The 26,712-nt window shown below is 32.0% G+C and overlaps 3 protein-coding genes across 3 annotated transcripts; 1 reads left to right on the top strand and 2 right to left on the bottom strand.

The window, feature by feature from the left end:
- Positions 1-594: 594 nt before the first annotated feature.
- LOC129899416 (subtilisin-like protease SBT1.4) lies at positions 595-3,297 on the bottom strand. Its single transcript, XM_055974378.1, has one exon. The coding sequence runs from the start codon at positions 3,134-3,136 to the stop codon at positions 806-808; it is 2,331 nt and encodes a 776-aa protein (XP_055830353.1). The 5' UTR covers positions 3,137-3,297; the 3' UTR covers positions 595-805.
- Positions 3,298-5,974: 2,677 nt separating this feature from the next.
- Positions 5,975-7,380, bottom strand: LOC129899337 (uncharacterized). Its single transcript, XM_055974275.1, has 2 exons — positions 7,070-7,380; positions 5,975-6,987 (listed from the first exon to the last, which is right to left on the bottom strand). The coding sequence occupies exon 2, from the start codon at positions 6,971-6,973 to the stop codon at positions 6,455-6,457; it is 519 nt and encodes a 172-aa protein (XP_055830250.1). The 5' UTR covers positions 6,974-6,987; positions 7,070-7,380; the 3' UTR covers positions 5,975-6,454.
- A 14,813-nt stretch (positions 7,381-22,193) lies between these two features.
- Positions 22,194-24,804, top strand: LOC129900913 (protein NEGATIVE GRAVITROPIC RESPONSE OF ROOTS-like). Its single transcript, XM_055975997.1, has 5 exons — positions 22,194-22,277; positions 22,371-22,437; positions 23,590-24,206; positions 24,329-24,491; positions 24,583-24,804. Exons 1-5 carry the CDS (start codon positions 22,272-22,274, stop codon positions 24,600-24,602), a joined length of 873 nt encoding a protein of 290 aa, XP_055831972.1. The 5' UTR covers positions 22,194-22,271; the 3' UTR covers positions 24,603-24,804.
- Positions 24,805-26,712: the final 1,908 nt, after the last annotated feature.

Below are 26,712 nucleotides of genomic sequence, written 5' to 3'. Positions count from 1 at the left end.
CATTGGTGATAAATACCAATGGGCAAATTCTAGATACTAGTGCTAAGTTATATCCTCATTTGGAGTTCTATATATAAATAAATATAAAAGTTATGATGAGTACCAAAAACTTCCCGAGGTTGAACAGCTATTGATCCTGGCCGGGTGAGATAAGGTTGAAGTCATGTCGTGTTTGTGTTGGATTCCATTCGATTATATAATTCAATCCTTTCATGTAAAGAAAGGGTTAATAGAAGACATCCATGTCAATCAGAACCATTGGCATGCTCTTTTCAGCCATGTTCATTTTACTTTGACTAGATAATAACATGTTTCTTGCTTTGTCCCGTCTCCCTCATTCTTTATAGTGCTAAGTTATTTATAGAAACTGTTGTCCCGTCTCCATGATTGTGTTTTAGGAGGGTCTGGTATTCTCGTTCTTTCCTCCTCTTTAACTTAGGTACTCCTTGCTCTTTAATTGTATGTTGCTCAGCTCTGTTCATTTAGCTGTGTTGGATGTTAAGACTACAGCATTAGTAATTTTGTTAAAGATAGAGTCACGTATAGCTGATCTACTTATTTGCACTTTATGAAGTCCAGTACCAGGCTTGGCAATTACTCTGGAACAATTTGACATGCTTCATTAATATGTACATCAATCTGAAAAACATGCGAAACAAGAAAAAAAAAAGGAAAGAAAGTGAAACCAAATGAAACTTCAATGGTATTTCCTCGCGTCCAGTATGCCATGATTCCAATTTATTCGTCTTCAATAAAGCATAGTTCTTCAGCTACATTGTCATGATGATCCAACAACAGCCATTACTCACATGGACGCAGCAGATTGGTATCGCCAACGCACTGCGATTGGACTTCTCACACTGTGAATCCCATCACTCCACTCAATCGACCCAAATGCAGATTGAATCCCCTTCGACATCTCCACTCCTCCACTTCTTCTACTCGTAAAGCTAATCTCATACGACAAACTATACTTTTCCTCGCTGAAAACAAGCTTCGACGGTGACACTATCACCTCCACAGATGGAGGCGCATTCACCTTCACCTCATACACGGCATCTGTATTTTTCCCTACATTCTTCACCACTCGCTTATATTTCACCACTCTCTTACTATCACTAGTAAAAACAACGGAGAACGACGGGTAATTCAGGTCTCCCGGAGTAGCCAAACTCCGTTCACTGCAATTCACCCGAGTAGAATCTCTTACGAACCGGGCAATGTCGTTGCCATCATAGCCAATGGTGCATAGGAAGTTCACGTAATCGCTGGTTTCAATATCGTAGACCAAACCTGGATCCAATGCTCGGTTCGGGTCTACATGCCCCAATCCATGAACGAAAGGGGTTGATTCTTCCCCAGTGGCAAGATCAGTAAATATCTTACCTGAATTGTCCAAATTATAAGCTGTTGTCATAAGAGCCGACTTGATGGCTGCTGGGGTCCACTTAAGGTGGGCCCCTTTAAGTAAGGCAGCTAATCCACTAACGTGAGGGCACGACATGGAAGTCCCAGAAACAATATTAAATTCTACTCTTCTCGGGTCAATTTCCAAATCGGTTGGCCCATTAGCTCCGGTCCAACCGGCTAAAATGTTGACGCCGGGTGCAATAACATCCGGTTTAAGAATCTCCGGCGTTAAATGATTCGGTCCTCGGCTTGAGAACGCCGCTACACGTGGCGCCGCTGGTAATTTCCCGATGACGGTTCCTCTGAATACGATCGTAGCTGTTGGTGATGGATCAGACTTGACGTATTTTCTTATTTTGTCTCCTGCTTTTTGACCGACCATTGTCGCCGGAATAAGATGTGAATCTGCAACGAGTTCTTCACCGGAGTCAGCTAAATTAGCGAGTATCATCCCAACCCCACCAGCTAGCTTCACCGCACTCCCTTTCTCGACTCTAGCGTTGCCTCCCCTGTCGCACAGAACAATTTTACCGGCGACTTTCTTAGGGTCTAGCTCTCCTGGATAACAGTATTTGCTACCACAGTCGCCGGAATAAACCACTGGCAATTTGGAATCAGTCAAGGGATCGCCGAAGTACAAGGAAACGCCACCAAATACTCTATTGTCTCCTAGAATAACATCTGCTGGGAACTCTCGATCTATGGTTGAAGCACCAACGGTGAGAATCCACGGGGCAATGTTCACTGCCGTGTAAGCGCCGGGACCAGAATTTCCAGCTGAGCATGAGACGAGGACGCCATGTTCGGAGGCACCAAAAGCTCCAATTGCAATGGAGTCATGGAGGTAATGTGGAGCATACCCATTAGCACCGACGGAAAGTGAAATCACATGTACACCATCATCAACAGCTTGATCCATTGCAGCCAGAATATCGGAATCAAAACAACCATTTTTCCAACAAATCTTGTAAGCAGCTATTCTTGCTTTTATAGCCATTCCTCTAGCTTCACCTTTAGCATATTGGTAAAAACTAGCATTTGCCACCAAAGAACCAGCTGCAGTTGATGCTGTATGTGTTCCATGACCTTCAGTATCTCTCGGCGATTTCGATTCTTTTGATTCGTCCATTGGGCCTTGTGAAGCTTCATACCCTTTGTAAAACATTCGAGCACCAATGATTTTCCGATTACATGAACTTTCGGGAAAACCCGGTCCAGTCATGCATTTCCCTTTCCAACCTGAAGGAACCGGAGAGAGACCCTCGTCGGAAAAACTCGGTCTCTCCGGCCAGATACCCGTATCCAGAACCCCAACAATAACTTCATCGGCATAGTCGGAGTTGGGCCAGAGGCCGAAGGAGTCAGCAAGTCCCAAGAAGGTAGGAGTATGGGTGGTGTGGAGATAACGCACTTGGTCAGGAAGGACAGAGATTACCCCAGGAACACGGCGGAGCTGATCAGCCTGATCGGCGGTAAGGCGGGCGGAGAAACCCACGGCGGCGCGTTCATAGGTATAGAGGATTTTAGAAGGGTTTTGAGAGAGCGGAGAAATAGATCGGACGATGGAGGCATACCAATGGTAGTGGGTGGAAAAAACATGGGGCTTGTCGGATTTGGCAACGTGAATGATGAAGGTTTCATGACCATGGAATTGGACGGAAATGGTCACCGGAGCAAGGCAGAAAGAGATAATGAAAAAGATAGAAAGAACGAAGATTTTCGCCATTGTAAACCGTCTAACGGAGGAAAAGTTTATCGGCAAAGGGTCGCCGGGATGAGATATATTAGGAAAGTGGAAGTAGCCAATTGGATGGGCCTTAATGGGCCACGTTGAAGATATTGATTGATTTACTCTCCATTAATTTGGCATATTTTTATAATGTATAAATAAATAAGTCGTTAAACTCTTAAAATTGTCTATAACTCTTATTTGTTTCTTGCAAGAAGCTTCTCTAATTTCCAATAATACACGCAACCCATGACTTTGTCCATGCCCATGCAAGTGTTGAGTGTGATATGATTGTGATAAGCAGAAATCATAAATTTATAAATTTTAAATTGGAACTTCACCCCTACATATGATTGTGGCAAGTCCTACTAGCCAGTAGTTTTTATTTATTTTTTAAAAATTATCCCCATGTTAACTCTTGGGGAAACTTGAATTCATTTTATTGATTTTTGTCTTCGATAAAGTAATCTTCTCTGTAGTTTCCCAATTTTATCATTTTTTGGATGTCTTCGAAGGGACACTTTAAATAGTACGTAGTATACTATCTCTATACATAAAAGAGTTAAAACTCACTTTATAAGACAAAAAATAGTAACTTTCCGATGAACATATCTATATTTGTCATTTTTCAATGAATATATTCCTAATTTCATCCACATACATAGTTGCATATTTTTCATGTTCTTTTCACCAACCCTTTGCTTTACTTTCACAAGATGAATATCCTCCATATTTTAAACTTGGATGTCAAAAAGTTACGGTTATTAAAACTTTACCCCGACCATTTTGTACATGCTTCTCTTTTGCAACAATTGAAGGAAGTGCTGATAAGTAGGAGTATAGTTAAAACGTTATTTTTACTATATACTATAAATCAATAATCTTACCTCTAGGATGACAAATGATGCAGGATGGGGCGGTTGCAGGGGCAAACTTGCATAAACCAGCGAAGATTTTGACAAAAAGTATTCAAAAGCAATGGTGTTTTCCCAATTGTGTATGTATGTATGTATGTTCTATTTAATTAGGTAAGAACGGAATATTTGTTAGGCTTAGTAATGTGTGAATTGGGAAGGGGAACCAAATGAAGTAAAAAATGAAAAGTCATTTCTTTTTTTTAGTACAACGCTTTGTAAATCCATTAGAATCAACCAAAAGGATATTCGTTTGTTAATCGAAAAATTGATTCAACTATAAGTATCCACTAAAATATGTTTCTATATTGAATAGAATTTTCAACCGGACATACAATTTGAATAGAAAACGATAAATTCATCGTGATATATATTTGCATATACTATATTTGCTATATATCTCTTGTAAAAAGTCATAATTAAGTTTAAACTGAACCGCATTAGTTTTAAAAAAATTTACTGCAACCCATCCCACACAGCCTTAAAACCTGCCCTGGTTGTCATCTGTACTTTACATCAGTCATAAGTTATAATAACTCCGTCTCATATTAGATGGATATCTTATTAAAAATGTTTATCCCATATTATTTCATCACTTACTAAATCAAGATAGAATTAATTAAATTTTTTCTATTTTACCCTTACAATTAATATGATTTTTTAAATGTAAACAATTTTCAATACTAGTTATTTTTATACTTTTATGTATTAATGATTTTTTTTGGAAGTGTCCATCTATTGTGAGACGGAGGTAGTATCTTTACGCTAACTAATTAATATTGAGTTATTCAAGGAATTCTTGTTGGCGTAATTGTTCTTATTACAGACTGCTTCGCAAATCAAGCTAATGCCAACTTCTCATCGGCCCAATTTTGGCAAGTGAAATTAGTTGAGTCTATCGACCTCTCGTCTGCTGAAGTATCTACAGACCAAACCTTGGTTACTCTACTTCATCAAAAGCGTTTGTTACTATTCTTAGTAATTAAATAGGAAAAGCTCTGCCTTACTGCTGGCTTCGTCAAGCTAAGCTAACTTAAATATACTAATCTTGTGTCAATCAACCAACATCGAAAAGCAAGTCGTAGTATCAAGGCTGTATGAGTACTATTTCATAGCTCCAAACAGGATATACTTCATTACCACGCGTACTTTTCTCTTTTCTAGATAAGTATACTATATTTGAATGAAATAGATGCAAATGAAGCAAAACGGAAGTGGGATTTTTTTTTCTTCTTTTACGGATAAGTATAGCTGATCTTAACGAATTTGTGATCGAGTCGTAGTGATTGTTATAAGTAAATACTATAATTGTTTCGGTTTCATGGAGCTTAAGTAAAGAAACCAGGACCAGAACAGAGATCATCTGTGACATAATGGTGACAAAAAGTAGAAGAAAATTACTATTAAAGTTTGGTGACCATCAGGACCGAAAAAAAAAGGATGGGCCAAAAACCAGTTTTAGGTGATGTGTAGGTTATCAAGATGTCCTATATTCTCATTGACCTATGCTTGTTTCGAATTAATATTGGAAGTAGCAGGAAAATGATTCTCTTTGGTCCCAGAGAATTTAGGCATGACAACCAGCGTCCTAGGTACTCCAGTACTTCACTAATTTACCATATGAAGACAACCAATGTCCCAACTCCCAATATATGCAGATCAACAAAGGAAGCTGGCCCAAGCTGAGAACCAAACTGGTAGGAAGTTGGAAACAGCAAAGGTGTTTTAGTAGGACAAAGAATACAATAATATACCCAGTTTAGTCTGACAAATGAGGTTAGGAGAGAGTAGAATATATATGCAGATCTAGACCCTGGCTACAGGGTAGAGTGGTTGTTTTCAGTAGACTTTTAGCACGACGACGCTAGCAAAATAAGCTAGAAAAAAGAGAGGAGCAAAGTAGAAAGATAAACACTGTCAATGAATCAATAGGTAACAGTAGAAAACGAACTAAAAGATACTAGGCAAGTACTAAATAGTAATAATGAGAAAAAGAGAAGAGAACACTAGCTCCCTGTCTCTCCCACAAAAAAGAGCTACAACATGCTGCTCCCTACAAAACTTCTACCATAAGCATCAACCTCAAATCATATCCTCGAAAGTGTGCCATGTCCATCTCTCACACCTCCTCATTGGTGCATCGGCACAACTCCTTTATACATTAGAACCAAGATTCATAGTGAGATACACAAATTTCAAGAGAGGCAAGATTATAACTTGTAAGCTAAAAGACGGCTTCGCATAAATAAATATTTACAAGATACATAAGGAAAGCTAATCAAAACTGCAAAATCTGTTGGACAAGTAGTAAATATTACAATTGAAAACCGTGACCAGCAGTTAACTTAGAGCAAGTACTATTCCATTCCATAAAACAAACTGCCATTTGCTCTGTTTTGTTTCATTCACAACCTCCATCCAATCCCATGGCATGAAACGAACTCGAATCCACCAAAGAAAGTGCAGGGATACAACTTTCCGATCTAACAATCACTGCATGCTTCATCTCTCCGCTAATCTCCGCCGGGTTACTAGACATCGACCTAAGCAATTTCGGAGATTCCAAACTCCGCCTCACAATCTGCCTCATTGCAGCAATTAAGTGAACAGTCGGATTCAATGGCGGGCTAGACGAACTGAAACTCTTACAGAAATTGAGGTGACGATTCAATGCCTCTTCCGCAGTAATCAACATCTCACATCGAATGATCTCGTCCTTGATTGCCTCCGCACACAATCCACAAATCCACTTCCCTTGGTACCTCTGCCGGATTGTTTCTATATACGACAGAGTACATTCCTCCGTCAATCCACAGCAGTCGCATTTGGCGAAATCAACATCAATCGGCGCTGTAAGTTTTGCTTTAACTGTTTGTGCCTCAGCCGCATTCATCACAATTGCATCGCTGATTATCGACATCCCTAATCTTCAATCTGGAAACAAAATTTTCAATAAATTTTACATTTATCTATAAAATCCTACATCTAATCTATATGCAAAAATCAATACACTTACCAGTATAACCAATAAATTTATGCAGAGAAGTTTTGGAAATTATAATTATTCCTTTTTCTTTTGCTTATAAGGAATCCTTTTCTATCTTTCTTTCTCCCACTCGCCTTCCTCTTTGCTTTTTACCTCATGAACACAATACGTATCCATAAAGAGAGAAAATAAAAAACACAGAAAACTTCAAAAAATTCTCTTCAATTCTTTTCTATGTCTCAAATCTCAATCAGTTTATGGACTCAAAAAACAGAGAGAAAATCAAAGTGAAGAAAAAGAGACAAAAGTGATATTATTTTTTGTGCTCCACAAAAAAAAATATTTTTGAGGTTTTTTTGGAGAGATTTTGAAGCATATATGGAAGTAGTGAGGAGGCGGAGGAGAGTGGGGTGGGGTTTTAGCCAAAAAGAGAAGGCTCAATGATTGATTGGCGGTTTGGGGAATCCACGTCACCTATTGCTGTCAAATTATATATTGCCGGCTGTAATATAGTACATTGCCAGCTGTTCTTTTTTATATTTTTTCATTTATTAGAGAGAGAAAAAAAAAAAGAGTTGAGATTCTAGTACCGTATTGTAGTTAAAAGAATCTAATGTTACCTAATAATTATACATTTTTGTATTCAATTATTGCATATTGATTCCTCCACTAACAATAATTTTTTTTTTTGTAAATTTACTACTACCTTCAAAATTTGTCTGTCAACCAAGACAAATGATGATAAAATCGGATTCAAAAGAACAACAAAATGGGAACTAAACAAAATATTGGATTGGATAAAAGTTGAGCCCATTGATTTAACAGTGTTTTTTAAGAAATTATTCCCTCACTGTATTCGAAATAATGAAATATTTTTTCAGAATAATACAATTTACTCACTAGTGACACATTATCACAAACTCTGACCAATAGCAAATTTAGCCGACAACAGTAAATTACACGATTTTTTTTTTTAAAAGTGCAAGAAGACGAAGAGTGAAAGATCAAAAAATTCGCAAGGAATATTTGAGAATTCATATAGTATATATAGCCATTGAAGTACTATTTCAAAAGAGCCGCACTAGTTCAGAAAGGTTGCACTATTTTAGCAAGGTGCATCTAAAAACAGAAATAATTAAATTTTGTTCAAAAAAATTAGTCTCTCAATCATATGCGGTCTCTAATTATTTTTAAAAGATATTTTTTATAAAGTCATTATATAAGAAACAATGTTTTAGTAATTACTAAAACACATTATAAAAAAAAATAAAAAATCTTGAACTCAAAATTAATAAGAATTGAACAAGTTGAATTATGACTCGTGTTTTAGCTCATTTCAGCTCAACTCGCTTCAGCCCACATAATATTTAAGTGGTGATTAATAATCCGTCCATTTATCATATCAACTCATTTTGATAATCTAAGATAGGACTGTCAAATGGGTGGGTTGGATTAGAATTGAGAATATTAAAATGGGTTAAAATGAAAATCGGGTTGGGTCAATGACCCGCCCAAATTTACTTTGGGCTCAAATGGGTTGGGCTAAAATTCGGGCTGGGTCATGACCCGCCCAATTTGATCCGCTTAATCTCAATAATTTTAACATATTATTATTTACCTTTTCTAACCACAATTTGAATTTAAACTCAAGAAAATAAAAAAAATAATTACAAATGAATAGATTAATCCTAAAAGATATAAAATAGATAGTAATTCATACCTTTATTATGAGAACATACATTATACCAATGCAAATAAAGAGCCTTAAAACGGGTTGAAATTGAAGATTAAGTTGGCTCAATTGAAAGAAAAAAAATGAGTTAAGACTTGAATGTGTTGAAATTGAACTCAATACAAATAATAATGAGCCAAACTCATAAAAGTTTAGGCGAGTTACCTATATTTGAGCTCATTTTGACACCCCTAATCTAAGGAATAGTTTGGTTTGGATACAAATTATGCTGCGATAAGTTATGTTGTAATAAGTTATGCTGAGAGTAATTTTTATTGCTTGTTTGGTTGATCATATTCAAAATTATATTCATTGCATAATTTCTAAGAATAAGTTGTTTGTTTACAAAAATATCCACTTTATTTTATTATTTTTTTATATTTTCTTTGCAAGCTTTTAGTTATTCATTCCTAAATATAAAATTCTCATCTTATTTAACTTAAATATTTTTATTTATGCATTTTCAGGATTGTGCCACGTGTTTTTAAAATAAAACTTTCATCTTATTTAACTTAAAACTAAAACTTTCATCTTATATAGCTTTAAATTACTTTTTCATCTTATTTAACTTAAAAATAAAATTTTCTTCTTATTTAGCTTAAAAATAAAACTTCCATCTTATTTAGCTTTAAAATAAAACTTTCATTTTAAGTTTATTAAAGTAAAAGAAATTTTATTATTAAAATTATCTACATTTTAATTGATATATAAAATATAATTTTTAAGTTAGTAATAAACTATTTAATTAAAAATATGTAATTTAGTAGTGGAGTGAACATTTTAAGAGAAATCAAAATATAAATAAATATAAGAATTAGAAAAATAAATTCAACTTCTAATATATTCATAAATAGAAATTGCATTTATAAATTATAATTTTTTAATAGAAAAATATATTATCATAAACAACAATTAATTAAAGTTATGAATGTTATTATAAATGTATTTATAATTATGTTAATATACATGAATGTAAAAATAGGAGAGTTTAGGAGGTTATTTTTGTTACTTTACATCTTTATCGCATGATAAGTTATCCTGAGATTATTATTCCATCCAGGGGGATAACTTATCCCAGTACTAATTGTTAATCCTGGGATAAGTTATTCCAGCTTTTATAACCAAACAAGGAATTGAAGGTCACTCAAAAATTATTCCGTTATTAACTACTCTTATCCATCACACCAAACGATACCTAAAAGTTCAACCCAACCCACCCATTTGACATTCATAGACATGTAAACATGGAAATCAAGACTAGTAAAGGAACCAAAAGCGCATTTACAAATTATAATTATTTTCTCTCTTTAATTAGGAAATTTTCTACCCCTTTTTATATTTAAATAAATAGAAAAGGGTCAAATATACCAATGTACTGTTGGAAAGGGTCAAATTGTCATTTCTAAGAAAAAAACCTCAAATTAGTAATTGAAAATTTTATTTATTCCTAAAAAGATTAGATATTTAAAATTGGGAATAAATTATTTAATTTTGAGCTTTTCAAGTGTTATTCCGTTAGAATTAAGGGCGAATTTGTACCAAAGTATAATGAAAGAGGTGTATTTGAACCGAAAGTATAACAGAAGAGGTATATTTAGACTGAAAGTATAACGATGGGTATATTTAAACTATTTTCAATAGTATAGGAGTATATTTGATAGCTAATGACAAATAAGCATGTGTAGATGATGGATCACCGACATGCATTTCCAGTATATATTACTCCTCGTTACACAAGGAAAAAAATATTAGTAATAATGGAACACCACATGTAAAAATTAGGTCCTAATTTGTAGTTAACGATTTAGCTACATCTAATTAGGGTGTTCATTTACACGATCACAATCCACCCACATTTTTTTATTTGTACATAAGCATTGCTTTCTTTTCTACATAAATGAAAATTTCCATAGTTAACTTGAAATCAAGTTTTATGCAAATCTAGGACTCTAACCTTAATTGCAAAGCAAATGCTTCAATGTCAAGTTGGAGAATATAAAAGAAATGGACTCTATTATCACTTACCGTTTAAACAGCAGAATATAGTCTATTTTTTCAAATCTCGTGTATAAAAATAAAAAGCCATAGAAATATATAAAAATAAAAAATAAATTTCTAAAGAATTTTAAATCAATTTACTTATTTCTTATTCAATATTTACTCTAAATTAATGTTGAATTATCAATGATTGCACTATTACTTTAAGTAGTGGAGCCACCTTATAGTTAGAGATTCATCCGAATCCTCTTTGACAGAAAATTATACTATATTTATATATGATTAAAATAATTATTTATATATATATATAAAAAATATCGAATCCTCTTCAACTAGTTCATACTACTATTTTTTCAAATTTTGAATCTCCTTAATTAAAATTCTAATTCCGTCATTGATTACTTCAAGTATTTGGTGCTTTCTAGAAAAACCATATAACATCAATAAAATGGAAAGCTGTTCTGCTAAAATAAAGTCGCTTTGTAAAGGCAGCCGCCAATTTTTCTGCCAATTGATCACCGGAAATGAACCTTTGCGGCTAACTTTATAGGAAAGTAAAAGAAATGACATTTCCAATTGTCCATCATGAGAAATATTGCCTGCCCGTCATTTTTCAACTTGTCTTTAAAAAATATACTTCCTCCGTCAAATAAATTTATTTTTAATTGTAAATTTTTCATATATTTATTAAATATTTTTGAATTGTCATTATCGTAAATTATAATACTTTTTATATAGTTTATAAAAATATAAATTTTATTTTAAATAATTTAAAGATTAGATGCACAAATTCTCAATTAAAATTAAATTATTTAATTTTCAAAAAATGAAAAAAAATGCTACATAAATTGGGACAGAGAGAGTACTAGTTTATTATCTTAAAATTTTAAATCTATAAATAGAACTTCAAGTTATCACCCTATAGTTACTTTTTTGTCGTAAATTTTAAAACATGGGGATAGTAATTATTATTTAAATAATATGACTGTGTTGAAGAGTCCAATATCGAATGAAAACGAAATGTGTGATTTTTTTTATATAGATTTAAATAATGCTTCTTGTGTGAATAAATTTTTTGAGTTGAATTACGCTCAAATTTCATTTCTTTTTTAACAGAGTGAAATAGTTATTTATATATTTTTTCCTGTACAATATTGTGGTAGCCACTTAATTATTGGATTCAAAGAGTGAAGTCTACGCTAACCAAAGTTGGCCACTTTTCCATTATATTATTATTATTATTATTTGTTGTTAGGTTTTTAGCTTTAAAGAAACAATGGGTAGAGGTCACCTTCATATCTTGATTCTTTCCTTTAATTTGATCGTACCAATATTTTATCGACTAAGTGAAGGAAGAACTGATTCCTTTTTTCTTTTTTCTTTTTTCATAGAATTATGTTAGAGGTATTATTAGCATGATGGTGAAAACGACACCCACTTAATAATAATACGAAAACTGTAAGAGATCGACAATAAATCTTCTCATGATCTTTCATGCAATATATTTATGAGTATCTTAGGGTGAAGACCCTTCACCCTTATATGACGATTGCAATACCATTATTTGTTAAAATTGACAAGATTATAGTTGAATTAATGTGAAGATTTGGTAAGAAGATAATTCTTTTTTGGTATAAAAAGTCAAGGTAAAAAATGTGTAGTTGAAATATTGGTAAACCATTAAATGTTTCACAAGATAAACCTTGACATTTTAATCCATAGTGATGTCATGGATGATATCAAGAGAAAGATTTTATTCCTATATATAGGTAGTACTTGGTTTATTTGTAAAACATCTCTCACTTGCCTTCTCATCTTCTAAGACATTTGATCTTTTTTTTCTCTTGTAGTATTTCACTTGTATTCTTTTAGAGTGAAATAAATATTGGTTGGTTGTGTCCAATTATTAAGTAAAAGAAAATAAACGTTTGCCGACCTCGTAAATTTCTGGTGTTCTTTTTTATTGTTGTCTCATTTACTATTTATTAGTTGTCTTTAGATATAATAGTTATAATTTTATCATTCTCTATATATCCGACTTTCGCAATATTATTAAGCAATGAAAATGAAGAACCTTCAATTCACTGGGGTATATAACACCTTATGAATGGGTTTTGTTTTAGCGAATTTGAATTAGTTGGATTTACGCGTAAAATATCAACCATGAAAAAAAAGGAAATTTGAAGTAATTGTTATGGGAAGCATCAAGGATCATAGCTCACATGGAGCTGAGTGATAAATATCCATAGATTAATAGCACGTTATTCTCATGATCTATATATATATATATATGCTTGTTTTGTCAATTCTACAGTTGTCAAAATGGGCAACCCAATTCTAAAGGACCACCGAGTTAAATGAATTAGGATGGGTTGACCCTTTTAATTAAAGAGTCTATAAAATAGCAGTCCAATTCAGCTATAAGCGGACAATAGGGTGGACGGTTGACCCTTCAATCAAAAGATAGACAACATTGGCCTTTTAGAAAGACTATCGAACATTGATCAATACAACACTAATACGTCAAAAATTCACATGTCCATGAGTTGCACATACTTTAGTGGAATACTTACAAAACAACAGAATAAGCAAGATACAATAATCAACTTTCATAGGATTCATCAGAACAACATACATTACATGATTTTTTTTTCATAAACTAGGAAAGAAAGGAGAAATGAAAAATTGGGCATAAACACAAAAGTAAAAGAGGTCAAAGATTCATAGTTACAATAACTTCAATTGCCTAGTTGCTGAAGATTTGACAAGATAAATCACTACTTAAAATATATATATATATATATATATATATATATATATATATATATATAATATATTTAAAATTCACAACCCATAGGTTGGCCTGTGAGGCTCGCGAGTTAAGCCTATGAGGCTGGGCTAAAAACTCCGTTCCTAAATGGGATGAAAAAATGTAGTCCAACCCATTTAATTTAATGATCGAATTGGATCGACCTCACGGGCCAAATCCATTTTGACAGCTCTAGTCAATTCTATAGATAACTCTTGCGAAAGATGAAGGGGAGCCTTGGAGTAACTGGTAAAGTTGCTGTCATGTGACCAGGAGGTCACAGATTCAAGCCTTGGAAACAGCCTCTGGCAGAAATTCTGCGTACAATAGGCCCTTGTGGTCAGACCCTTTCCCAAACCCCGCGCATAGCGAAAGCTTTAATGCACCGGACTACCCTTTTTAACTCTTGTGAAAGATACGTATTTGTCATGAGCCTTATGATACATAATTAAGTAACATCATGTAGAGGAACTTTTGGAACATTGACAATAAGGACTTGTCACTTAAAAAATCTCATTTTATCCAATAGTTTCCATTAACTAATTAATCAGTGCCCAACATGTTCCATCAAATTTCCAGGTCAATGTTCTTGCGTTTAAAGAGTACCTATCCTCCAATAAATAAAGAAAAATAAAGAGGTAGTTAGGTTACCTAAATCAAGCTTCTTGTTACTTGGCTTTGTTAATCAATATATATATATATATATATATATATATATATATATATATATATATATATATACCGTCAAGCTAAAGAATTCTCTACACCATCGAGTCATTAAAGAATATTAAAAGATCATATAAAGTTTGCTGATTTCTAATTTTAAAATAATAAGATAACTATAATAGATAAAAATAAATTATATTGACGGTATTAAAATTTCTTACACTTATAATGTATTTAACTTAGACTCATCATTTTTTTCATGTAACTTCCGGTCCTTTTGATCATGATACCTTAAACCATCAATGAATATATGTCAAAAACGTGTGATGGGATGGTTCAAATTTCTTAATTCCTCCATTATTAAAAGTTTCAAAGTTTGACTTTTGAAAAATAAAAATTTTGTTAGTAAAAAATATTGTTACACCCTTAATGAATTCAGCACGAATTTATTGGGTCAGTAAATTTCGAATATCAGATAATTAAAAAGAGCATCGATCACTGAATCTAGATCAGTGAGTAGGGGCTGTACCTCTCCTTCAACTAGTCTATCGAGCTAATTAAAAGATTAGACATTTGTGGCTAATGCATGGTATGCTTATTTAATTTTAAGTTGATAGTATACGCGTGGCTAAAATGACAAAGACTGGGTGTATTCAGCACGAATGAAAATGTTTTTTTAGAAAATAACTTAATTTCTTACAAATTTTATACAACAACAACAACGATCCAGTGAAATCCCACAACGTGGGGTCTGAGGAGGGTAAAGTGTACGTAGACCTGACTCCTACCAAGGTAGGACGACTGTTTCCGAAAGACACTCGGCTCAGTAAAATAAAAAAAGAAGTCAGATAAGAATAAGAAGTTCAAAGCGAAATGAAAAAGCAAGTAACGAAATCAACCCAAATAAGATAGAGCAATCAAAGTAGAGAAAGTAATGAAAGTAATGAAAGTAATAGATAATAGATAATAACAGACGTCAAACCACAGGGAATTATAGCACGCTAATACGCCTACTAATAAGGAAGAATGACAAGACTATGAACTAGCCTTCTATCCTAATGTGAGTCCTCCACACCCTCCTACCTAAGGTCATGTCCTGTCTAATCACTTCTCCCTAATATTTCTTCGACCTACCCCTACCTCTTCTGAAATCATCCATGGCCAACCTCTCACATCTCCGTTCTTACAAATTTTATAGTAAGTGATAAATAAGTTAATAAAATATTATTTTTAAAATATTTATATGTGATCTAGAAAAATACTGTAATATAGGATAGAAATGAGGGAGTGGGTTTGGAGGATGGTCAAGAAGTGAAGGATGGGGCCATCGGATTAGTAAGGAGGAGACAGTTATCTTTTTAACAAAATAAAAATTCCAAAATATTTTAACTAAATAAATATGAGAAAATTGAACCTTATCAATTACCAAAGACACCCAAAGTCATCGGCGTTTTGTTAAATTAGTCTTTCATCGTTCTAATTTGCAATTGACCGGCATTAATTATCAAAGAGTATTACTCCCTCCATTTTTAAATTATGTATCGTGATATTTAAAAATAATGATCTCAAATTATGCTACTTTTTGATTTTTTTTCTCTTCATTAAGATTTTTATTTTATTTGAATTAATTTTTTTATGAGGTTGTATAGGTACTTTGTGAATTTTAATAATGAAAATATTTCTATTTACTTGTATTGTCGATAGGAGGATAAATATCCCATATACAAGTTGTTTTGTCTTTTTTTTATTATAGAGATCATCAACAATTGTGTATTACTTACAAAATAAAAATCATGTAAATTAAAATGAATTAACCCAAAATAGATTGAACTAATTGAAAGTCCGTTCTAGTTCGATGTCCATCACTAATGATAAGTTTGTATTAAAGATACTGACACCCGGAACCTTCAAATCCTAGATAGTAATTAACTATGCAAGTGTATTTCCATTTCTTGGCGATAACATTATTGACATATTAAGCATTTAACCATAATTTTTTTTAAAAACGTGACCTAACTTAAGTACAAGGTAATACGTTATCACATTATCATATCTGCAGTATTGCATCTAGGATATTCTATTATGAAGATACTTAACATCCAAAATTATGAAATAAAATATAGACGATTTAAAGAATGGAGATAAAAGATACGAATTATATACCTTTCAAGCAAGTTGCATTTAATAATTTAGTCATTTCTAATTGAACAATATTCATTGAAGATTCATATAAACTATCATATACAAAAATATTTGTGATATGGTACTATAAGCTTATTAATTAAAAAATTTAGGTCCACGTATAAAAAAATAAAAATTAAAACACTTGAGCCTCTCCTTATTGGAGTTATTACTCATAGTAGTTGTAGTAATACAATTTTGACCAAATCAAATAAGCATTATACCAGTCTCCAAGAACAAGGAAATTAAAACATATGCGTAAAGAGATTGAAATGTAAATTAATAGTATAATTTATGAACTAGTGGACAACATGTTATAGTTATAAAGACATATTTTTGGTAACTTTATTAAATGTATAATTCTTAGCAATAATTGATTTAGAGCCCATTTGGATTGACTGAAAAAAAAATAGTTTTTAAGTCAAAAAATCAAAAATCAAACTTAAATGACTTTTATAAGTTCAAAAATAAAAAGTAAGGAGAGTCCTATTTTTAATTTTTAACTTATTTTAAGTCAATTTTAATTTATTTTAAGTCATTTTAAAATTTATCAAACACTCTCACAAGCTAAGAGTGACTTAAAAGTTGCTCTTGTATATTCCATAACAATAATTGCCAAGGATGAGTGTGTGTTACCCATAAGTCATAATCACATGAATGAGTTGTAGCGGCATTATTGAAATTCCTTCATCCTTAATCAGATATATTAGGTTCAAATATTAGGAAATAGAAAAAACCTAATTGGGGGTACTGCCCCAAAAATTGAATCTCACAATGAATTGATCCAAATTAGGGTGGCATATCGATAGTTTGGTTGAATTTTGAAGTTTATCAGTTATCGATTTATATACATGTCAAACCATTATAGAACCATTAAGATATTGTCTTATCGGTTATTGATCATTATCGGTTAGGTTATCTGTTTAATCATTAAGATTTGACACAAAAAAAATCCATTGAAAATCACTGAGAAATAAGGTGACAAACCAAATGAACCATTCACACGGATTGATAAATTGTGTCTTCCTCAAAAGCAAATGTAAAACATTATAGAATAATCAAAAATTGAAACAACAAAAAATAAAAATATGAAAACCAAACCCTAAGTGAAGTAGTTTATATACAAAATGGTAATAAATAGGAGTAAAAATTATTAAGTTACTATCGGGTTATCCGTTAGTCCGTTCAGAAAAAACATTTAAACCGTTAAGAATTGATAAACTGATACTAAAAAAAATTAAAATCATTGTCGAACCCGCTAAATAACCCTTTATCGATAAATCAATAAAAAAATTTCCGATTCGATTTTAAATAGTCCTAATCCAATGTAGATATATGAAGACATAAAATAAATAAATTTAAAAAAAGGTCATAATCAGGTGGATCACTCTTCGATAAATATTATATTTCTATAATTAAAGTAGGTGAGTTGCTTAGAAATGATTGGACTCCTGATAATCTCTTTTCCAATTTGCTAAGGAGTACAATTAATTAATAGGAAATAAATGAAATATATATCTTTAGAATGGGAACTAATTAAGTGACTTACACTAATCACCCTTATAATCTACAATTTCTTTCAACAAAGCCCTAATGACAGGCTTTAAGTCAAACAATATACAAACTTAGCTTGTCTAATTAGCAAACGCAAAAGATCCCAAGAGAATTTCGATTTCCTAACTGAAGTTTTATTCATCGTTTATGTAAATAATTTTTATATTATCAAGTCTCCTTCTACCTACCGGATGACTTGTCTTATTTTCAAAATTAAATAAATACATACATTATGTATGTTCCTAAGAGAAAAAGAAAAAAACAGCATCTGGTTTTGTGTGGGTTTGGGCTTTGAAGAGTTGCTAAATTTGGGCTGTGACACATGGGCTGCGATTACTTGTGTCAAAACTGTAGTGGGCTGAGATCTGCTTCTTAGGCCTAAACAAGAATTGAGTAGCTTGTCAAGTCAAAATGTCTGTTGAGATAATTATGGGCCTGAACCATTCGGCCACCGAGTTTACATTACAAATAGGTACAACAACAACAACAACCCAGTGAAATCCCACAATGTGGGTTTGGAAAGGATAAAGTGTACGCAGACCTGACTCCTACCAAATTAGGACGGTTGTTTTCGAAAGACCCCCGGCTCAGTAAAATCATAAAAAGAATTCAGATAAGGATAAGAAGTTCAAAGCGACATGACAAAGAAAATAACGAAAGCAACCCAGATAAAATAGAGTAATCAAAGTACAGAAGTAATAGATAATAACATAAATCAGGCCAGAAGGAATTATAGTGCGCTAATACGCCTACTAAAAAGGAAGAATAACGAGACTATGAACTAGCCTTCTACCCTAATGTGGGTCCTCCACACCCTCCTTCTAAGGTCATGTCCTCGGTAAGTTGTAACTGCGCCATGTCCTGTCTAATCACCTCTCCCCAATATTTTTTCGGCCTACCCCTACCTCTTCTGAAACCATCCATGGCCAATCTCTCACACCTACGCACTGGGGCATCTGTGTCTCTCCTCTTCACGTGCCCAAATAAATAGTGTATATTAAATATACATACCTATATGCAATATATACATATATACTTTAATTATGCTGGTAAACTAGTTACACAAAAGTTATATATATCTTGTTCAGTAGTGAATTGTTTATTCATTATTATTAATTCCTCCGTCTGCCCAAATTTATATGAAGATGTTTTATTGGCCGCAAAATTCAAGAATTAAATAAAAACTTGTATTTCAAAATAAGCTATAGATATTTGAAAGTTTAATGCTAAATTATTGTTAGTACTAAATATAAAAAATATTTTCTTTATATTAGATTGACCAATGAAATTCGAGCTAGCTAGTAAAAGCACTTTTATGGATTAGAGAGGTCCACATGATGGTAGTGATTTGTTTAATGTAAGCTAGGTGAAAAAACTTTCCATATTTGGAAAGTCACATATACACATAGCAAGAAATAAGGTTAGATTTGCAAATCACTATAAATCTAGAAATTCACCCACATGGACTTTATATGCTTTTTAACCTTATTGGTTCATGTGAAGATAATTTCTCTATAGTCTTCTTTTCTTCAATTTGTTCATCTCAAGGTTTATAGGGATCTTAAATTAACAAATCTTCTAAGCAAGTTCATGACGGGATCAGTGACGATTAATCTTCATTTTCCCTTATTTGTCTATTCCATAAGTTTCTGTAATTAGTTAACTATTTTGAGGTTTATTAATTAAATCTTTGGTAATTGAGTTGATGATGCTAAAGTGATCTTCTACTACTTTAATTCCTACTTCCAACAGATTGAATTTAAGAGCATTATGTAAATTTTATCTTGAACATAATAATCTTACGAAAAAAATGTTACAGAGAACATGTCTAAAGTGGAACCGTTAGTATGTGGTAATTATAATGGATGGAGAGAGGAACAATTAATAAATACTATAATTTAATCACTTAACGTCCATCAAGTAATCAATCCAAAAGACGAGATTTGTTCTTTATTAAATATTGGTGAGTTATGAACTTTATATTATTAGTTGGACTACACTTAAAAAGTCTAACACATTGTTGAGTACCTTTATCATGCCAAAGCTAATTAAGAGAGGTAGAGTGATGGTGTAGGCTCATTACTTTTATAATCTTAGAAGTTAATTTGGAGATACACGAGCACCAAAAGAAGTTGTTATTAGGCTTTATTGGCCACAAATATTCGATCATATGGATGACACGCAATAAATCTCAAAAATTAACTTATGAATCGTGTTAAATATCGCATGAAAATTAGATCATTCTGAATTTTTTTCTTTATGTTCTAGCTCGTTTATGGGGGATATGGGGTATATGATCACATCACATGCTTATATTTGTCTATAAGCAATTCCTCATATAAAGTTAAAAGCTGTATTAATCACTCCTCCTTAATATGACACGTACACTGCTATACTTTTAAATGACAAAACCAACTGTTTATATATTAATATAAAAAAGAGTTTAACAGTAAAATCCAATCATTCATTCTTATTATAGCGCTAATTAAGCCTCGCAGCGTGGAAAGAGGAAAGATCATGGAAGAATTAAGTATTAATTAGTATTGGTCTTAATCATATCTCAAATTAATTAATCACACTCTTAAAAGATATTTATGTATTAATTGTGGTGATATTGACTTCCAAGTCAACCCGACCTCTTTGGTGCACGTGTTGCTCCAAAATCATTTGATGGCCTTTTGATGTCCCGACACCTGGTGTTCTTTTTTATTTTTTATTTACTTTTTACCTTTTTTTGTTTGTAAATTTACGTCTTCCTGTTATTTTTAAAAAACAAGAAAAAAGGACGACGCAATTTCTTTTGCCTATACTTTTTAAAATATATTTTCGTCTAGTTATTTATTCCATCGTAGACATATTTGGAATAAAGGAGTCATTTTGATAGAATATATAAAAATAATGCTAAATAAAATGTATTAGTAATGCTTATATTAGTTATGCTTGTATTAATTATAGATAGAATATTTCTTATGCATTGTTTGGTTTAATATATTAAAAATAACATGTATTGCTTAAAAATATTTATTTTCAACAATATCCTCAATAACTATGGTGGAAAAGATGTAAAAAAGATTTTGAGGAATAATTGAGTCTTTAATCATATTAATGCATGCATTAAATCCCTTGCATTACTAATACCTAAAAATTCATGGTATTAATAATACACACCTTAATGTACAATAGAGTGTACAACTAATTTAGGCATTATTTATACATAGCATGAAAAAGCGTATTAAAGAAAGTACTATTAATACACCAAATTAATACATGCATTAATTTTGCTAATTCTGCCGAACGACCCCTGAAATAGTTAATTTTGAATAACTTAAAGTAACTTTTATATATGTAAAATTTACTTCAAAAAACCTTAGCAATTAATAACTGTCTACTTGTCTCTGCGAGCTACATGTATACTCTCTCCGTCCATCTTTATTTGTTCCCTATATTATTTTTGAATGTACAATAATATTTATTTAATTTATAAAATTAATAAATAATTTATCATGATATGTATCTATTTTATACTTGCTATTAAATACTATTCATTTTTAATATTTAAATGACTTGTATTTTATAAGAGTGATTTAGTAAAATTACTCCTATCATTTACTACTTCTTAATCCTTATATCAAGTAAATAGCCGGTAATTATTGTTGGATAGAGGGCATATTGCTTACAATGAATTAATTAATACTTCATGCAACTACGTTAATAATGCTCCAAATATTTCAACCTTCCATTACCTCGACATATTAACAGTTTAGATTAGCTAGATAAGATCTTGTCTAAAGTTTGACCCGACCCTCTCAGTACAATCAGGAAACGAAAATTCTAGACGTATGTACTGGAATTTGACCTAATTTATGTGATTTAATTAACTGCTCATAACCTTTGGATATAGCCAATGGTTTATTTAAGATTGATAATTTGATATATAGTTAAAAAAAATTAAAAAATTACTTGTAATGCATGCCTAAAAGGATGCCTCAAGATTAGGATTCATGTTGAATATAATATATCTTATAGATTGAAGCACTTCCAGACTTTTTTTTTTTTTTTTCTTTTCAACATTTTGGTTACACACTCTCCCATGTGTCTATCTTTGTACTAAAATGCGTTGTTCCATTTTTGTCCATAGAAATTACAAAGTAGCCCAGTTGGTACTGCCTTTAAATTGATGAACACAGACGTCTTTCTACTATCAACTTGGGTGGTGCCAATTTTAGGAATTCCACAATTTATATTTTTCCACCAACAATTTACAGGTGATCAACAAAGAGGTTTCTTCAAATATGAAGGTCGGTATTATAAGCATATATACATACATATTCTTTATGTTTTGGAGGTTTTTGTTTATAATTTGGTTGTTTAATTTTGGCTTTTTTATGCAGTTGTTTAGCTGGATGCAAAATAAGTTCAATGGTGGTGGGCAATTAGGGAAAAAAGTTCAAACCAAAAGTAAGCCCTTAGCTTCTTTACACTATTCTTTAATTAGTAAATACGACTATTGTATATACTTTGCATGCAATCTTAGCTTATTGTGTTATACTTTCCATAAATCACATACGTTGGAAATAACTTTAGGAGTTTTTGGAGTTATGATCACATATATATTCATGCTCTAAATAAAAAGAATTGTGAGTTCAATTGAATTCATTCCGATAATTATATATATATGTGCCGCTTATAAAATGCAAGTGTGATCGATCTATGATTTGAAATAAAAATGCATACTTAAATCAAACTAGCTATGACCCGATCAACAATAGTATTTTTTCTTATTCAATCTACTCCCTTAGAAAAAAAATAGTAAATGTTTTTTCATAAGTTATAATTTGTAAGTTAATTCTGCATGCGACAAATGCTACAACAAAAGTTTAGGGATTCCAAATGAATCCAAAGTCCTAAAATGCATGTTGTAAGCTTGGTTATACAATGGCATACATGAAGGAGGTTTGTTCATTTATCTTCCCATGCATCCACAAGACAATAAACTTCGAAATAGGAGAACATGCTGGAGTGTCTCCACAGCACATTAGAAGGTTACTTCAGACGTCGTACATAACCGGTTCAACTGAATTAATATTTTTAACACGTACTATAAACACACACACATATATATATATATATATATATATATAATTTTTTAAAAATATATTATATTTGGACCCATGTTTCAACAAATATAAAGGATTCAGTAATGAGAACGTCAAAGTTAAATCCATCAAATTTAAATCTTGAATCAACTTCTATCTTCAACCATGCATATATTACTTTATAAATTGAAATCTTGGTCTAGCTAGTAGCTAGGTACTATTTTAGGTCTCGATTAAACTTCACTATTGTTCCTAAATTACCTTTAACTATAAATTAAAGGGGAAATTACACAAACTGAATCCATTAGGCAAAATATTTTTAAATTAGATCCAATCCAAACTATTTACCTGGATTGGACTCACGATTCAAATTATTTATCCGTCTGCCTCCTTGTTCTATTCATTGGACCACTGTCTTTTCATCCTTGATACCATCGGAGTATATATATATACACTCTTATGGTATCTATATATATACTTTGATAGGCTCTCATCTAATATTGTATTTTTACAGATCAGGCAAATCAAGAACGTCCTCGAAACGAAGAATTCAACGGTTGGCCTGATTCATTACTAGCCATTGGAACTTTTGGTGCCAGCAGCAGTTCTCTAAATGCAAAATCAGAGACCACCGAAAACATACAAAATCAAAATGATAATGAAATCTTAGAGGACACAAATTATTACAATGAGCAAAGTTCCTCTCTGGATTTAACAGAATTCACACCTGAAGAAGTTGGCAAATTACAAAAAGAACTAACAAAACTACTATCAAAAAAACCGGCGGCTGCGGCTAAATTAGCAGCAGCCGAAGGTAGACAAGATGGTAATCTCCCATTGGACAGATTCCTGAATTGCCCGTCAAGTTTGGAAGTCGATCGAAGGACTTCCAGCAGATTTAGCAGTACCAATTCGGAGATTTATGAAAATCTTGATGAGCAAGAAATTGATAGGACTATTAGAGCAATTATTGGGAGATGCAAGGACCATGTTTGCAAGACCAATAATAAAAAGACAGTAAATGGGATGAAATCAGTTTCCTTTCTTCTCAAAAAAATGTTCGTTTGCTCAAGTGGTTTTACACCTACTCCTAATTTGTATGACGCATTTCCGGAATCGAGAATGGAGAAGGTAAATAAATTTAATGTTATGTATAATTTCTTTTTTAGGCCATATGGAAAATTTCATATGTTTAACGTATATTTTGTTTGATCAAACTTTTAAAATTCGTTGAACGATAATTTGTGTTGCAGCTTTTAAGGACAATACTTTCAAAGAAAATAATCCCTCAAAGTAGCTCTAGAATATCAACAAAGAGATATTTAGAGGAGCGATGTGCACCAAAGGAAGAAACAGAAGAGAAAAAACGAGAGAAAACTTGTGATGGATCTAAATGGGTCAAAACCGATTCGGATTGTGAGTCTTATTTAGTTTATATTTTATACTGATTATTTTATTAGCTTAATTAATCACTATTTGACAATTTTATTTATTTTTATTCTTGCAGTTATTGTTCTGGAAATTTGATAGGCCTCTCCTCTTGGGTAAATAAATGGGATGTTCAAACAATACTCTTTTTATTTTTTTTTGGCAGGATACTTCTTCTTTTTTCCCCCTATTTTTCCATGGTTGTATTAATCCACACAATTGATGCAACACATGTGTAATACTGAAGAATCTTGCGTTTTGTAATAATTTTTTTTCCGAGATGTCTAGTTAAAAAGAATAATATTTTTCTAGTCTTATATTTTTGGTTTTCAATTGCTTAGTGGTACTTCATAATAATTATACAATTACGATTAAATTGTGCCTCTCAATTACTTTTGCATTTGAGAAAAATCCTTTCCTCTTTCAGATTAATCGCCCTTTGCTCGAATGAAAGAGGAATGATACTAATCTATATATCTATATTTAAGTTTTATAGTATAATAGATATAGCTCTATATATCTATATTTAAGCTTTATATTATAAATAGATATAAGTATTTTGGGATATTGATTTCACAATCTTCAATATGCAAACAGTTAGTAATCATAAAAAAGTTTATGTAACGATCTGAATTTGCACCGTAGCCGAGACACAGTACTTAGAACCACGAGTGGTCCCAAGCTAACCCTGACATAACACATAAAATCATATTATAAGAAAATTAAGCAGAAGCTGGAACATATGCATAAAAAGGTCTTATTCAAAAGATAACATATCCATGAAAATTGAAAGTTAATGTCTGAATCAAGTCTCTACCATCTAAATCAAAAGAAATAAGTTTGTTGGGACATGGCCCTTGACTAGGGGTGTGCAAAAATCAAATCGACCGATAAATCAAAATGAAAAAAGTGTTATTGATTTATTACTATTGGGTTAACGATTATTTAATGATTTTATAAAAAAAATTATTGGGGTATCATTTCGGTATTGGTTTTTAATATTGGTTATTGGGTAAACCGATAACCCATTAATACTATAATAATTTACTATTTTAATATTTACTCATACACAAATATCAAATAAAAAATATTAATATAAATATATAATCACTATATCATACTATCAGTGCCCTGCACAATTCATATTTCACACTATTTCACAGTTCACACTATATTTATTCTTTAGGCTTTCCCGCTTTAGGTTCACAAAATCAAAACTCAAAATATAAAGAACTAAGAACGGTGGCGGTTACGATTTGCAAGTTACAACGATGACAACAGGGGTTAGGTGACGGCTAGGATTGTGAATTGTGAGTTTGATTTCTCTTTTTTTTTTTACTTATCTTCTTCTCCCTTTTCTGATTTCTGCTCTTCTCCATACTTATTTTGTCAAAAAAAATCAGCTTCGCTGGTAAACAATTAGGAGATCATTTCATCCTAATTGAGGCTAAATCTGATGAGCATTTGAATATTTTTCTTGAAACTCTTTTTTTTCCAGTAATGTTCAAGATTTTCGAAAATTGTTGGAGAAGTCGTATATTTGTTTTGAAAGGATTTTCTTATTGGTTAAATTGAAAATCGAACTGTTAAAGACCAAAAACCGACATACCAAAAACAAATAATAAATATCTTATTAGTTTGGTTATTAGTTTAGCATATTTAAAAATCAAAAATTAATAAACTGAACCGGTAATACTTAAAACCAAAACGAACCAACCGATACAAAACCCTACCCTTGGCTACCTTCAAAGTCTAAAGACAACATAAAGAAAGTCTAACATCTAAATCTATAAAGTTCCTAAATGAGGAGGACTCACCAACTGCTGACTGGAGAATGTTGCACTTTACTAGCCACGAGTTTAAGAACGGGTACTGAAATCTACATCATGAAAAAATGCAGCGCAGAAAAAAGTATGTGTCAGTACATGAAATGTACTGAATATGCAAGGGACACCAACATACTCATATGAATAACATATGGAGGAATTGTGAAAATAAAATTTCTAAAATCATAATCTTAATCAAATAAAGGAACTGTGTATGCTTTTGAAAGACTATATGGTGATTCTAAATTAGTAGTCTTGCATAATCATATACATAAAGTAGCATACTTAAAATGAATCATATAAAGTTAAGAGCATATCATAAAAATGCATAATTAGGGAGTTTCTAATAACCGACATACACCTTGTGAGCTCTTGATGTCCAA

This window comes from Solanum dulcamara, chromosome 8 (genome assembly GCF_947179165.1).
Source record: "Solanum dulcamara chromosome 8, daSolDulc1.2, whole genome shotgun sequence".
In the NCBI taxonomy this organism is placed as follows: Eukaryota; Viridiplantae; Streptophyta; class Magnoliopsida; order Solanales; family Solanaceae; genus Solanum; species Solanum dulcamara.
The sequence above is the reverse complement of the archived record's forward strand: the minus strand, read 5'-3'. Positions and strand labels throughout refer to the sequence as shown.